Here is a 15,311-nt window from a genome sequence, read left to right as displayed (position 1 = left end):
CATGAATGGTGTGAAGTCAGACTGGAAGGACATTTCTTAGTAGTAGCAGTGTTGTTTGTTTGTTTATGGCAAAACATCATATTTTTTCTTGCCACAATACAAAGTTGCCCAACAAGTTACACTGTTTACGGCGAACACATTTAATTGTCTTAATCTTTCAGGTCTTTCTACTAATTGCCTGAAGAATCTGTTATGTGTTGTTTTTAAAGGCACTGGTGTCAACATGTTGTCATGCTGCAACATGCTATGCTAGAAATCAAGAAATTTGGCTGTATCATCTTATTTACATTTAAAGGACCATATTGTATCCATATATGATAGTGTAGATGTGAATATGCTTGTCTCTGCATGTAAATTTGCATGTAGGTGCATATATGGATGTATGGTGCTCTATAAATAAAGTTGAGTTGAGTTGAGTTGAGTATGGACATGTGCATGTATAATGTGTGTATGTTTTTTTTTTTGTTTGTTTGTTTGTTTGTTTTATCCTTTTTTTGTATTTGTATTTTGTATTTTTGTTTCCATGTTCAGGCTGGTGATTGTTATGTCTCATGGTTAAACGATCTTATGTGCTATTATTTGAATGTTCTTATGTTATCTTTACTGTAAAACAATAAAGTGTTAATCATAAAAAAATAAAAAATAAAAATAAAGGACCATGTTGAATAATTCGAGGAATCATTATGCAACCTGAACACCAACTAGGAGATAGTAATTTTACCCAAAAAGGCTATTAACCTGCTCCAAACTTGATTTAGCTCTTACAATAATCCTAAATTTGCACAATGTTATCGCTGATCTTGCATAGCTTAGTATAGATTTGTAAGGCTCTTATGAAGCAAGACTTGAGAGTGTTGTGTTCACAGAGCCACTTAGTTTGAAATGAGAAGGCATGTGTATTATGTTTATTATTTGTTAGTCAATAAACCAAAATGTGGTGGTGAGCAATTTCATTTCCAGCACCCGGAGTGGCTCAACAGACAACGACTATAAAACTTAGGTCATATGAACCACGACAGCAGGATGACCTTGCAGAGACAAGGTAAATCCAGCACATTTACAGTAAGACTAAAAGCTCAAATAAATACTTGTGAACCTACAAAGTCAGCTTTCCATACACTGTCAATGAAACAGATGCAGAAACTGTCTCCTGATAGCATTATGAATAACAATGTTAGTTGCTGGTTGCCAAGTGAACTTAAGTATTACATACACTTCCTGTATGGCCCACATTGTTACTATTATAGACAGCACACAGTATACAGAGGAAATTTTGACTTTTACATTTAGTTGTTGCTTAGAGTGCAAATGTAAATGCAAACTATCCGGTGAGATCACCTATTTCTAAAAAAAAAAACAAAAAAAAAAACAAAAAAAAACAACTGTGTCTATCCTGTATGTGTGAGAGTCAAGCACAGCTAGCAACCCTCTGCAGCTTTGCATCACCCAGGCAGACCAGCTCTGCCATCACCACTGCCAGCATTTGGGACACATGCAATTAGTAAACAGAAGGCGGGTCCAGGGCAAACAAAACAAAACAAAACACATAAGAAAAAACTTTCATAAGATTCTCAAAAATGTCCTGATATCCAGCTTAACTACAGAGGAGCCCTGCATATCCACTACCAATCAACTGGAAGAAGAGAAGAGGAAGCGATGTCACTACTTAAAAACTAAAACAACTGCACAAAATCATCACCTATGTGGTGGATTCAAACAATTTAAAAAAAGACTGATCATTGTACAGTTGTGAAGCTCGGAGCAGGCAGGCCCAGAGGTAAAGAATCCTAGCAATGCTTTTTATTTCTTCATTTCGTCGTCGTTTTTTGTTAACAATTCCTTGATAGAGTATTCTAGATGAAAACAAGATTTAGGACTCCTTTGTGAACAACAATAAATAATATTAATGATTTTTAAAAAACTTATAAGGGCAAGGCGAGAGGATCGAAGAGAAATCGAAAAAAGACCAGGGAGACTGAACCCATGCCTCGCTCTCGCTCTCTCTCTCCCTCCCCGGCTGAAAGGCAGAGTCAACCAGTCCAACTGGTTTCCAGTAGGCCCTAAGGCCAGGCACGGGAAGCGGGCAGAGGAGGAGGAGGAGGTGGAGGAGTTGGAGGAGAGGCCAGGTTTACAAGATAGTTTTCTATTCTATTCTCTTCTCCTCCCAAACAATCAGCCATCCATTCATTGGAAGTATGAATCAAGCAAACTTTTTCCAGGGAAATGACAAACCATTGGAAATTGCTTTAGGTAACCAACTGTCACTGTACCAGTATTACTGTTAATAATGACAGCTGCCCGCCCCATGTACAAAAAAGGGAAAACTCACTACAGTATCCAAATGCAATCCTTTCTCTTCTATGGAGACACTGTGGGTCTTAAGCAGAAATCTAGTGACTGACAGCCTGAGGGAAGGGTCAGCTTGAGATAGGCCCGCATAACAAATTTGCCATGACGTAACAAGAGACAATATCAGGAGACTGCCTTTTGCTTACACACAAATACACACAGCCTTCACTGGAAACGCAGCTCCTAAACAAAAGTCTCTACTGTGGAAATGGCCAGTTTAAACGTTCAAGCAACCATGCTGTAAAAAAAAAAACCCGAAGCAGATGGAGCATTCCCCTGCTGTCATGTAACCTCCAACTTTGTTGAAGAAATTACAGGTTTTTTTTTTTTTTTTTTACAAATATTTGCTTTACATCTAATTAAGTGGTTAAAAGTAGTTAAAAGTAGTAACAGTTTAGCCCTGAAGGCCACAGTGAACCTAGAGTTTAATGGGCAGTGTTAGGTGACCCTGTCCTCCTATCAGACAGGACTCTGGTTTTCACTGCAGCATGTCTACAGCAAGGTGTTGGTTACAGTGCTATTTTAGAGGGCCAACTAGAGTGAAACCTCACCTTTGAAAGCCAAATAATGGCATAACATATGCCATTTGGTGCATGATTTCATCTGACATACCTTACAGTACCAGAAGTACACCTGTGTATTCTTGCAAGGGCAGACCCTCAAAGTGTTATTGCCATGCTCTGCTCACATAAATTTTGCCTTGTGAAAGGAAAAGGAGATGACATGAAAAATAAAGGCATCCTGAGTTCTACTTCAATGTTTCTACAAGAGTAGTAGGACCCAAAGATTGCTTACAGGAAAAAAAAACACATAGATCCACAAATTGCTTTAAAGAAACGAGATCCTATTGCTCCTGACTAGATTATTCTGCCAAAGTCTTGCCAAGTGCCACCAATCTAAAGAATTAATCTATAAAGTTAGCTGCCTAAACTCGGGATAAATTCTACTTTATTGGCCTTCAAATAATCTGCATAAGTTTCACACACTGAAAAAATATTCTTAACATGGAAGCAGTCAATAAAAAGAGAAAAAAAAGAGAAAACTATTAGAGATCCAGCAGTGTAACCAGTGCGGGCCTGTAGTGACTTCCTGACAGCTCAGCACGGCCCTGGAGCAGACACAAGCTCAAGGGGAATCCCTCTGAGTCTCTGTGTTTCTGCAGGACAGGTCCCACCAGACCCATTTAGGGTTATTACAGACAATCAGTGTTAATAGGCGGTGTGGATCTCTCAGGTGAGAGGCTCATTCAATTGACAGCGTCCCAAGCGGGAGCACACCTGCTAATTACTGAACCACCCAGTAAACAGCCCAGACACTCTCTTACAGTCTGCCAGCGAAGGTAAGTTCACTCACCTAAAGCACACATAGCCAGGAGGTCTACAGGATTCAGCACGCTAAATGGAATACGACCTTCCATTTAAATGACAAAATTTATGACCGACGTACTGTACAACAACTGTGCCCAATTTGCACGACCAGTTAGCAAAACTGTACATACATGTGTGCCATAAGCCTCAGCAGCTGGAAAATTAATTATAAATTGCCTCTGGTAATACTAAGTAATACTTTGATGGCATAACACTTTTCATGAATCTCCAGATAAAAGATCTCAGAGGGGATAATATGGGATCAAACTGCTAAAATGGGGATTTTAAGATGGAAATAAACCGCTGTCTGCTGTTAGGCCTAAAAACAACAACAGAGGTCAGAAAGTCAATTAATTGCAATGAAATAAGCTGCAACTTACCGAAGGAAATTCAAAATCCTTCTGGTTTACTTGGTTCAGAACATAATCAATTCGGGATTGGTTTGCTGGACAGGCTAACTGGCACGGCGGTGTGAGTGTACTCATGGCAGTCACAATCGTCTGAATGGAGACAGGACAGGAAGAAAAAGTTCATTCATTCACTGAAAAACCTATCGACATTGAGACATTTCTGGAAAAAGTACAGCAGGGTTTCTGGACATTCTCCATAATAATATTCAATAGTTTTCTGCTTCAACATTATTTCAAAGCTGTTGTATTTGTATTATTCCATAGTGTTCATTACCCCAAATTTTAAAAGGTATTCCAAAACCTGTTAAAATATATATGTCTTACCTCTATAGCTTCTTTAATGTTGTTTTTAATATCATGAATTTTCTGTTTTTTCTCCCTGTGAAGAACAAGAATTTGGAGGTTAAGTAGTTTGTTAAAAATATGCTTTACATACATACATGTGCCACAAAAAGAAAGAAATAAATCAAACTATTAAGGGTGATGATGACCATCCATCATCCACCTTTTTTTTTTTTTTTTTTTGATTATTTATCAAAGAGGGCTTCGTGGGGAATGGCAAAAAATTTTTCCTGAACTTGGATATCAGCTGACCGTGCACAATTCTTTGGAAAAAAACATGCTGATTATTCTAAAATTGAAATCACGGCAAAGAAATGTCATGTTTGTGATTAAAAGTCATGTTAAGGTGTACAGTGGCAAAATGTTGGCCTTTACAATTTATTATACATTAGACTGCTACATAGACTGCAATATTTTTTAAGAGTTGGCAGCAACAGGAACAAGGGAACATGGGATATTTATAAAAGATTTAACTGGCAAATATAATGGCATTCTTCTGTTTCATCAATTTAATGCTATAATGTAATTAATAAACAAAAATAATTTCAGATGCCCCCAAAAAACACTGCAGCCGAACTCGGTTCTTGTGACCTGTGGCCTTCAGTGACACCAATGTACACAGTGGAGTTGAAATCCAAGTACCGCGGCTGCTTCTTTGGTTTGAAATTATTTGAAACCTGACTGAACAGAAGTTTGACTATAGAGAATCAGATTTAACACAGTAATTCCTCTGCCCCGTGTTACTGAGGCAACCTTAGGCCCACTTACACAATCAGAATGTGATTTCCTCTGCATTATAATATATACACCAGATGATCAAAAATATCTCAGTATTTCAGAACAATGCAAAGTTTAGGCTGCAACTGTGTTAAAGGAGAGCGCACAATGCAGTAGCATTACAGTTTGAGCTGCAGCCATTGCTCTCCACCAGTAAAGTAAATCAACCCAGTAACACCCAAGTTTATACAATATTTGTTGAATTGAAAGATTTCAAATGAACAGTGTTCAATGAATATCTGTTGGTAATGGATGTGTTCAGTGTAAACTGGGAAAAAAAAGTAACAGTGCACTATTATTTGCTGCTGTCACTGAAACTTAAACCTAATTAAGAATGTCCTAAAGGACAATACCACTCAATTTCAGCTTTGAAATGGATTCCTATGTCCTAGGGCCAATGCGCTCCCTTAGTGAACATTTTCAAATGTCTGTTATAACCACACACAAGAGAGAAGAATCCAGTCGACCTACATGGAGCGTCACACCAAACAAAACGGAGTTGGAAAAACAGAAAATGCGACTTCAACAGGATGGTGGATGATTATCCACCGATAAGGGAAGATTCTTGTTGAGCTGATACTTGTAGTCCTTTGAGGTAAGTTATTTTGCATTCAAAAGTTCAGACTAACTTTGATTTCATAAAGTCAGTTTCCTAATAACTGTAAATTGAGATGCTCCAGGCTATACACATAAGACATTAGGAGAACAGAGCCTTGACTCTCTAGATATAAGCAGCTCTGAGTAGCTATTCATGTTTATAAGAGGGGCTGAACAATTACTCAAAAAATTATCAAAATCACAATATGACTGAGTGCATTATCCAAATTGCAAGAGATGCTATTTTCTGATAAAAGTAAAATGTGTAACAAAACAGCACTGTAAATTAAGTATTGTGGTGCTATAGAGATGCACTGACCTATAAACTGTATTATCCACATGTACGAAAGTATGTTTAGTACAGACACCAGCTAAAATCGCATCATTTTATTTTTTTCCACCAAAAATGAAAATTAGGATGAAAAAATTCTCATCTGCCCTAAAATTATGACTGATATCACAAATTTGCAATCTCAATATCTGTCAAAATAATGTCAGCCCTACTTATTAGTACTGACTTGAACTCCTTACTCTTCCTTAACTTATCAAAGATTCAAGAATAACAAACAAAAGTTTAAGCAGTCTAATCACTCTGACTGATTAGTTGCTTAAAGCCTGCTGAACTGATTGGTGTTTACATTATGAGTGGGGTTTTCTCACTTTTTTATTCCACCAGTAGAGACAGAGTGGCTGGGGTACGACCAAGGAGGAAAGACTACATTCCTCACACTAGAACCTTCTCTCTCTCTCTCTCTCTCTCACACACACACACACACACGCACGCACGCACGCACGCACGCACGCACGCACGCACGCACGCACGCACGCACGCACGCACGCACGCACGCACGCACACACACACACACACAAAAACATCTAAAATGAACTGCCATACCAGTCTCTTCCCACCTTGGCCATACTACTCTCTCTCACTCTCCCCTCACATCCTCCCTTCCTCTTATCCTCTTCCTATATTATTGAGTCCCTCCCCATCATCTCCTTCTCTCCTCACCCTCCTCTCCCAGCACCCTGCCCTGACTGGCACTGTCTGCCCCCAGGGGGGGAACCCAGTTAGGTAAAACACTCCGGTCCAAGTGCAACAAACCCCGGAGCAAACACAATGGAGTCACAGCCTACTGTGGATTTGTCATTACACCAGGGCGTCTGGGTCAATGGGAGCATCTGTTCAACATGACCCAAAAATAAGCACATGATGGTGCTCTTACACTAAAACCCCTTTCTAGGAAATGAATGATCAGGAATAGAAAAAATGTGACTTTGTTTCCATTGCATCAAGTTGGGGTTGAGTTTTAGGAAATTCACAAGACAGGGAGGTTTCAACACCCGGGGCAACGTTTCCCTGTAAATCTGAAACAGATAAAGAATTCTTCTAAAGTCATGTAACTGTGAATATTTACTCAAAAACATCCCCAGTACATTTAGCGTCATCATTTTTCTCATTAAACCATATTAGACAGCTTAGTTAGAACATGACAAAATAATCCTTCCATGGGCTGACTTTTTTTTATATGTTGGTAGAGCAACTGGTCTGGACCTGTTAATAATAATAATCACCATGAACAGAATATATTATTATAATCATTAGCTGTATATATATTAACAAAACTGACTTTTTTCTTTTTTCTATGCATATAGGACAGCTGTGAATAACAACAATTCACCTACTGTCTAGGACACAGAGAAATAACATTTTCTCAGAACTAAAAGTTAGTGCTATTCTCTTTTACCACATTAGTGTATTAATAGAGAATGTTTCAAGACTAAATGCAATTTGTACATGTAATGGTAAAGAATGACCAAATTTCATTTGAAATTTCAGACTATTTACAGCAAGTGAGGATTATTTTGTTTTCTTGTTTTCTTGGTTACTCCTTTGTGAATATACATAAAACCAGTGAAACCATCTGTAGTGTTTCAGTAGCTCAACCGACAATTAACAACAGAGATTCTAATATAAAGCATGAGGGAAACCAACACTTACTCTGCATTGAAGCCATTAACGTGCAATATTCGCATCTGTTTGACTATCGTACTTTTCCCAGACTCACCGGCTCCTGGAAGCAGAGAGAAGAGAGAGAAATCAGTCAAAAGATGTTTAGAAGTAGACAAAACTCCTTACATGGCAGTGACTACAACACTGTGGGCTGGCACCAGGATCAAGATCAAGCTGAGTCTAGTTGAATTGGTTTGAAAACCAAGAGTTAGTTCATCTGGGATAAGCGCCCTCGTACGGGTCAAGTTTTGGTGTTGTGCTGTTCTGCAGGACAAACTCACTTTACCGTTTTTTGAGTGTAAAGATGTGTGATCAAGTGACAACTTTGATCCTGTCTAGTACAACACAAGCACTGTCCTGCTTCACAAGTTAATCAAGACCCCTTCTACTGTGGCACTTTAGCATTAAGCAGGTGACTTGACTCCTAGGCCCGATTTTTAATAATGAAACTGTCCCCTTTCGTGGGTCTGAAAATGTTTTAATAGGCATGAGCAAGATGGTGAGACCATAATATAGCCAATCAGAGAGACAGGCGGAGCCAAAATCATCTTGCTTTTTCTTATCCACAGCTTTCAGATGTGAGAGGGACTTTCAGCATCAGGGAAGAGAGCAGGATGAAGCCGGCTAATGGCTAGATGTGATCAGTTCACAATATTGGCTCAATGTGTATTTTAGAGCAGAAATGAGCCAGCAGTCAGGACAGGTGGCAGAGAACTGTTAAGCAACAAATCAATGTCTTATCCATAATGCTGGCTTTTAACACATAGTGTGCGTAGCATGTTGCCACACTGTATCCCTGCATTCCTTCCACTGATAAAGGCTCTGGACCATTGCACAAGTCCAAGGGGAAAAGAACACCAATCCCAAAAGTGTCAACAACTGGAAATGAAAGAGGCCCGGGCCACATTGCCTCCTTACACGAACACCCAGAGTCTTCACAGCTAGAGTACAACCAGACTACAGCCTCTGCTGTTTAGGCCAAAGGCACAAATCTAGAATCAATTATGCCTTCCAGATTAGGCAAGTCATTCAAGGGAAACCATCTAGTAATCCCAACTCTGCCCTCTTACCCTGAAAGGCTCGATAAGATACCGTCCCTGGCCTGAAGTAACGTGACATGAAGGCCTCGATGATAACGCTACAAATAGCTTCATCAAATGAAAAATAAATGTTGCCTCTGTAGAGTTTGCAGTGACGGATCTGAGAATATCTATTTTCAGGCTCATAGTGTGAGGGGGCTGAGCGGCCAACGTGGAGAGGATTATGCGAAGGTGCCGTCTGTGAGCATGGAGTCTAAAAAAAATGGCATCAAACATGAGAATTGTGGACCTAAACCACCCATGATGAGGACAAAAAGATCTACATAAAACACGCACACACACATATACAACAAATCACAAACTGTGAGGAGCCCTGTCTTAACATGCCATGTGGAGAGAGAGAGAGAACCTATTGGTGGCCCTGCGGCCTCTGCATGGTGCCTCTGCTCCACACAAATGGTGGTGTCCACTGTTTCCCAGGTTCTGTCAACAATGCAGTAAAAAGGCCTACTTTTGATTGTCCTGTACCAAGACACTGGAAATGATGTAGTGGCATTGTAATATCATGTAACTACTTCATTTGTTGTTGCTGCACTGCTGAAGGGCAAAAAAGGCTCTCACAAAACGTGGAAACTTACCCATTATTTAGTAAATCTGTGTAAAAATGTAGCACATTTATATGACCAAATGTCAATACAACCATGTTGCATGGTAATTCAGCAGAAAATGTGGCTATAACTTTACAGTGTGACTGACTGCTGCAAGTGAGAACAGGCCTAATCTGAACACACACATTGTGCACACCAGTGATAAATACAAGACAAAATTGTGAATTTGCATGGCTTGACATGGAAATAAATGCAGTTCATTTCACAAAACCTACCTAATAGTAGTAGCCGGTGAGTTGCTCGATATATCTGTTTGTCTTTTTGAAGCTGTTTCTCTATCTTTTTGTTTGCTTCTCTCTGTGCCTTCTCCTCATTACGTTGGTCTTCGGTCTTACTATTGCCCAGACAGCCCATCTTCCCAAAAACCCAATAAAGGTTCAGGGGAGGCAGGGAGAGAGGGAGGGAGGGTGTTTGTTAGAATAAATAAATAAATCCTAAATTCCTAGATTGGCCCAAGAGAGGAACACCTGGCTCAAAATGGGTGACATTTATGTTGCCAGATTCAAATGAAGCAAAATGAAACTTGTAGATGGTGCAAATTGGGCTCCACCGGACTGGACACAATATGTATGGATAAATATGTGTATATATTAATGCTAATTTATCAACAGAGATCAGTCAGAGGGAGCAGAGCAATGATGCCGCCCTCTCAGAGGCTTGGTTCCTGTGTTTTTCACTGTAAATCCGCAATGAAGTCATCAACATTGATATGAATGTGAAATTTTCAGCACTCCAATGTACATGAATGGATTTCGACGGTCGGGATTCCCACGATGTCTTTTAAAATTACAACACAGGATATTTTTTTCAGCAAATGTCTCCTCTGGAGCCCATCTTCGGCAGATTTCTCAACACTGCCATTCAATTCATTTCCATTTACAACCCAAAGCCCTTATTTTTTCTCCCCCTTCCTCTCTTCTCTTTTTTCTTATTATTTTTGCTTACAATCCGTTCTCCACCTATAGCCAAAGCACATCAGAGAGTGGGTGAAGAAAAAAAATTAAAAAATAAATATTTCCTCTTAAAATGACGGCATGTGAATCATCAGGCTACACCGGAGCTTCTTTCTTTCTCCCAACCGTCTCTCAAATCCGTCACATTATACACCGATTTTGTTGCAGCCTTATCAATAATATCCTGTTTTGGCTGATGTCAATTTGTTTCCTCTCCTCGTCAACAGATGCTGGTGCTGCTTTTTGGAGGGTTTGACCAGACCCAAAAAGGCCCCTTCTCCGTCCTTTTTCTTTCTGTAATTTGTATTTCTCCTCACATCGGAAAGCTCCTCCGGACGAACAAAGGTTTTTCTGTTAGATGTCCTTGAATATAATACAATATCCAGGTTATATGCTGGAAATCCTCCGTTATTTTCCTGTTTGGCGCAGGTACAGCCCGCTGTCAAGTCTCTCAGCTTTTTGTATTCCCTTTGAATCCGTATGGTAGATTATGGTTACATGTGCATATATATGATACATGAACATACCGCGGTGTTTTCAATCACTAATCCAACGACGAGACAGTTATTTCACCACGGAAATGCCAGCTCCGCTTTGGTGAACCAACCGGGGGGACAAGAATCGTTTCTCTGTTGTATTTCTCTGAATTATTTTTTCCCCTTTTTTCTCTGAGAATTGTACATTGAGATAGATAGCGTTGAAGAGGTGGGGTGGGGCAAACAGCTCTCACGGAACCCTGGGAACGAAGACCAGCTGTCAAGTTAGCCGCAATGAGAAATGGAGTTTCCGGTTTTCCCTTTCGAAATAAAATCCTCACTGACGTTTTTCTTTTTTTTAACGCACTTTTAGCTGCGACGAGCAACGCAAGCGTGTATATATGGAGGGATCTGCGATAAAAGATAAAATAAATAATGTTACAACCATTGTTTTTATTTCTCCATTATGTCCCACTCTTGCTATTTTTTATAAATATTATGATATACACACCACATAAACAGTATGCATTCATGGCGATTGGCACAAGTACATGAAGACCCCATATGGATGAACGTTTAATTAAATTGAATATACTTTTTTTCACCAAGTGACTTTTATTTATGCATTTATTTTGAGGGCCACGTCGCGCTGCTTCCGCTCTAGTCCAGGCTGCCTCTGAGCAGCTTGACGCAGCTGGAACGAAGCAGGGTCGGATCACATGATTGCCCGGAGCGTCATGAAGCAGAGGTACAGAAGGGGAGAGGCGCCCTCTTTGAAGCAAAATGATCATCTACCCAAAAGGGCTTCATCAATAATCTGGAAATGCTAAATTTGTGTCATAAACCTGTATATATAAATAAATAAAAATTAGACATCACATATTTTGACAGTAGCAATGGCAACAACAACAGCAACAACAACAACAACAACAACAACAATAATAATAATAATAATAATAATAATAACATTAATAATAATAAACTGTATTAAAAGGACAGTAAAGTTGTTATTTTCTATCAGAACTGGCCTACAGAAGCCTAGTTTCATAGACTGAGCTAAAATTATGCCTTCTTTGGAAGAAAATGATCGTTTCTCTACACAACCGGGGTTCATCAATGATCGTGAAGACAGAAGCCAGGCCCCTAGAGAAGCTGGGGCCTTATATGATTGTGGATCCCTACAAGAAAAATAATGTAATAAGAACCCGGGTGTATAATCCTACAATTGCATGATGTGGCAGTCACTAGCCTACATATTGAGACTAGCCCACATTTTGTTTGGCTGAGGTATGCTTTCAGGTATGTTTTTTCTATACTTGCTTATCCTACAGGGTCATGAGGGGCTGGAGCCCACCCCAGCAGGCTTAGGGTGGAATGAGGGGAAACACCCTGGACAGGTCACCAGTCTATTGCAGGGCTCACACACAGGTCAGACAAACACACCCACACACACACTTGCACCTATGGTCAATTTGGATACTCCAGTTCACCTAACCTGCATGTCTCTGGGCTATGGGAGGAAAGCAGAGCACCAAAAACCTCACAAGCATAGGAAGAACATACAAACTCCACACAGACCCAACCAGTTCAAACTCATACTTTCAGATATAAGCGAGAAAACATATCTTGGTTGTTGGCTTCCTGAGGACACATAACCCTCAAAAAGTTGCACTGTGAGAAAGCACTAACAGCTCTACCTCAAGCTTGATTAGCTTTCTAATTGAAACATTTCAGGCACATGCCTTGTAATAGTGTTTGCAATAGTGTGCTTTATACATATACTTACAGTACAGTTTTTTACTTTGACTCTATTTACAAAAAGAAGAAGATGCTTGCATATCATTAAATCTCATTTTGCTGATTTGTTTAATAATGAATGGATGACTTAACGAATGAATGACTGAACAGAGTACCTGACATAGTTGGTCAATGCATATTACAAAAGTGCCAGTATCTTCTCATTTTTTATGCCGTCTTATCCTATTATGTGTTATTATTTTGTCTTATCGTTACAAAATTAAAAAGTAGTCTATTTCTAAACACGGAGGTCTGGGAAGGAAAAAATGAATTCACCTTGGCTTTGAATTCTAAACAATGTGCAACATGTTTGTTTTACCCAAGAAGGACACACTGTGGTCACTACAGTGGCTTTAGATTTCACATCAGCAAAAAATATACCACTAAATACTATGAAACTCTGTGTTATTCAGTTCAGCACCAACACCATCTGTGGCAGAACAGTAATAACCTTCATTTAAAGCTCATTCAAAACAATGTGGCGTTTTTTAACTTGATCAATATAGTCTGAGAAACGTGATCCAGATGTTGTGTCAGCTTAACTCTCCTAATGACAATCTGAACAGAATGCATCATTTCTTTTTTCTCAAATTAGTAATCTCCCTTTGGTTCTTTCCCCTTTCGATCTCACATGTATGCACGCAAACTGTGGATATCATAGATATCACGTATACACACACAGACACACAGGTGCAGTAGATGCACACACACACTTACACCAACACACTCCACCGCACACACAAGCACAGAGAGTACTTGTCAAAAGGCAAGGAGAAAAGGCTCAGGGCAAAACACATAGAGGTCATCAATGACAAATGAATGCTACTTTAACTCTCCAGTGAATCTCCATGACATAATTCCCAGAGACACCGAAGAGGGTATGATCAACAACCACAAACACACTCTTCCTGGCCTACGACCACATCTCTCATCTACCTCTGCTGTTCCTCAGCCTACACAGGGCAGGGAGCTCGCTTTTTGTCTCAACAACACAGTGGCTGCTGAGTTCCTAAAAACATCTTCACTGTTCCACTAGCAAACTAGATGTGGCTAGACTTCTTAATACTGGACTTCTAAACAAGGTTTTGCAGATGATCAAAGTGGCTAGCTGTGTCAAAATAGACTTGCAGCCACAGAAAACAGTACAATTATTTGTCTGGTGGCTTGTGGTAGTTTGCTTCCAGCCTGAGCAATAGGCTAAATATATTTATTTGGAAAGGGGCATATACTACAAATAAAAAATCTGTCTTCTCTGACATGTTGTAAACATGATCAGCATCATCTAGATCAAAAATTAGTTTTTCATTGTGCTTTGTCACAATATCATGATCCTACTGTCCTTGGTAGTGTGCAGTCACCAAACAAATGGACATACAGAGGTAGAAACAAGGAAATACTTTTATTTTGAAGGAATGTCACTTTTGTAGGATTTTGTACTTGTTCTGCACTACATTTCAGAAGATAATAATGTACTTTTTATTCCATTACATTTACCTGATAGCTGTAGTTCCCAGTAAATTAGCAGAATAAACTTTTAACTGCAAAACATACCATGTCACAAACTATGATGCCTTGTGAGAGTATAAACTAGCTACTGTGCTTGGAGCAATTAGACTTCAACATTAAAATATCTGATAAGACAATGCATCAACAATTTAATTCTCTATACAGGGACCATTCTTCACAATGAGTCCTTTCACTTTTCATATTTAAGTATATTTTTCTCCTAATACTTCTATACTTCTACTTTAGTAAATTTTTAATACAGGGTTTCTACTTTACTGGAGTATTTTCAATTATAATGCCAATATTTTTATAGGATTTGAGTACTTTTTCCACTACTGGGTAAAGATGGTGGCCTCCTAGCTTGATGTAACTGCATTTCATTTTACATCATATATATTTCTATTATGTACATACAGTGGAGCAGGGGCTGGCGTGCTAAGAGGGAACACACTCATCCCCTGCTTGTGGCTTTGATCCAAATCAGTTTTGGTGAACCAAGTCTAGTTATGATGTTAGTCATCCTTCACATATTGAGTTGTTGCTGAGGTCAACAAAGAAACTGACAGTAAGAATCAGTAACTCATGCCAAGAGTTAGTGTTACAGCATGGGCCCATGCATGAGCATCAGAGGGACTGTCATGTAATTTTTCTCTTTACCTTTCAAGTTTACATTTCAGAACTAAAACTTTTTGGAAATAAGGCTGTTCTTTGATATATCATAATATGAGGAGAATCTTCAATCTACAAACTACACCAACTACTGCACTACCATAATGTACAGTAATAGCTCCAGTTGCTCCAGTCATCTGTTATATCCACATCAATCCTCTAGATGGTAGCATCTCTCATAAATCGTCTCCAGCTCACTATTATTACACTTGATAACTGTCAGGTAAACAGCAAAACTCTATTTTATTGACTTTTGAATCCTTAATAGATGGAAGATGGGATTTGTACAATACATTGATCTAAATCCTTCAGTGAACAGCAAATCATGCTCTGAACCAAATTCCTG

The 15,311-nt window shown here is 39.2% G+C and overlaps 1 protein-coding gene across 2 annotated transcripts in view; it reads right to left on the bottom strand.

Moving 5' to 3' along the window:
- The window catches only part of LOC115359217 (guanine nucleotide-binding protein G(s) subunit alpha-like), a 41,671-nt gene extending 30,425 nt beyond the window's left edge, over positions 1 to 11,246 (bottom strand). For both annotated transcript variants that reach the window (XR_003928233.1, XM_030051571.1), the window contains exons 1-4: positions 9,780 to 11,246; positions 7,845 to 7,917; positions 4,451 to 4,505; positions 4,097 to 4,216 (exon numbers count right to left, since the gene is read on the bottom strand). Coding sequence is in view for 1 of the 2 variants with exons in the window: in XM_030051571.1 (XP_029907431.1) it covers positions 4,097 to 4,216; positions 4,451 to 4,505; positions 7,845 to 7,917; positions 9,780 to 9,918 (387 nt within the window). In the remaining variant the exon portion in view is untranslated. The remainder of the gene's footprint in view (positions 1 to 4,096; positions 4,217 to 4,450; positions 4,506 to 7,844; positions 7,918 to 9,779) is intronic.
- Positions 11,247 to 15,311: the final 4,065 nt, after the last annotated feature.

The sequence above is a fragment of the Myripristis murdjan genome, chromosome 5 (genome assembly GCF_902150065.1).
Source record: "Myripristis murdjan chromosome 5, fMyrMur1.1, whole genome shotgun sequence".
NCBI lineage: Eukaryota > Metazoa > Chordata > Actinopteri > Holocentriformes > Holocentridae > Myripristis > Myripristis murdjan.
This window is presented reverse-complemented; position numbering and strand designations above follow the sequence as displayed.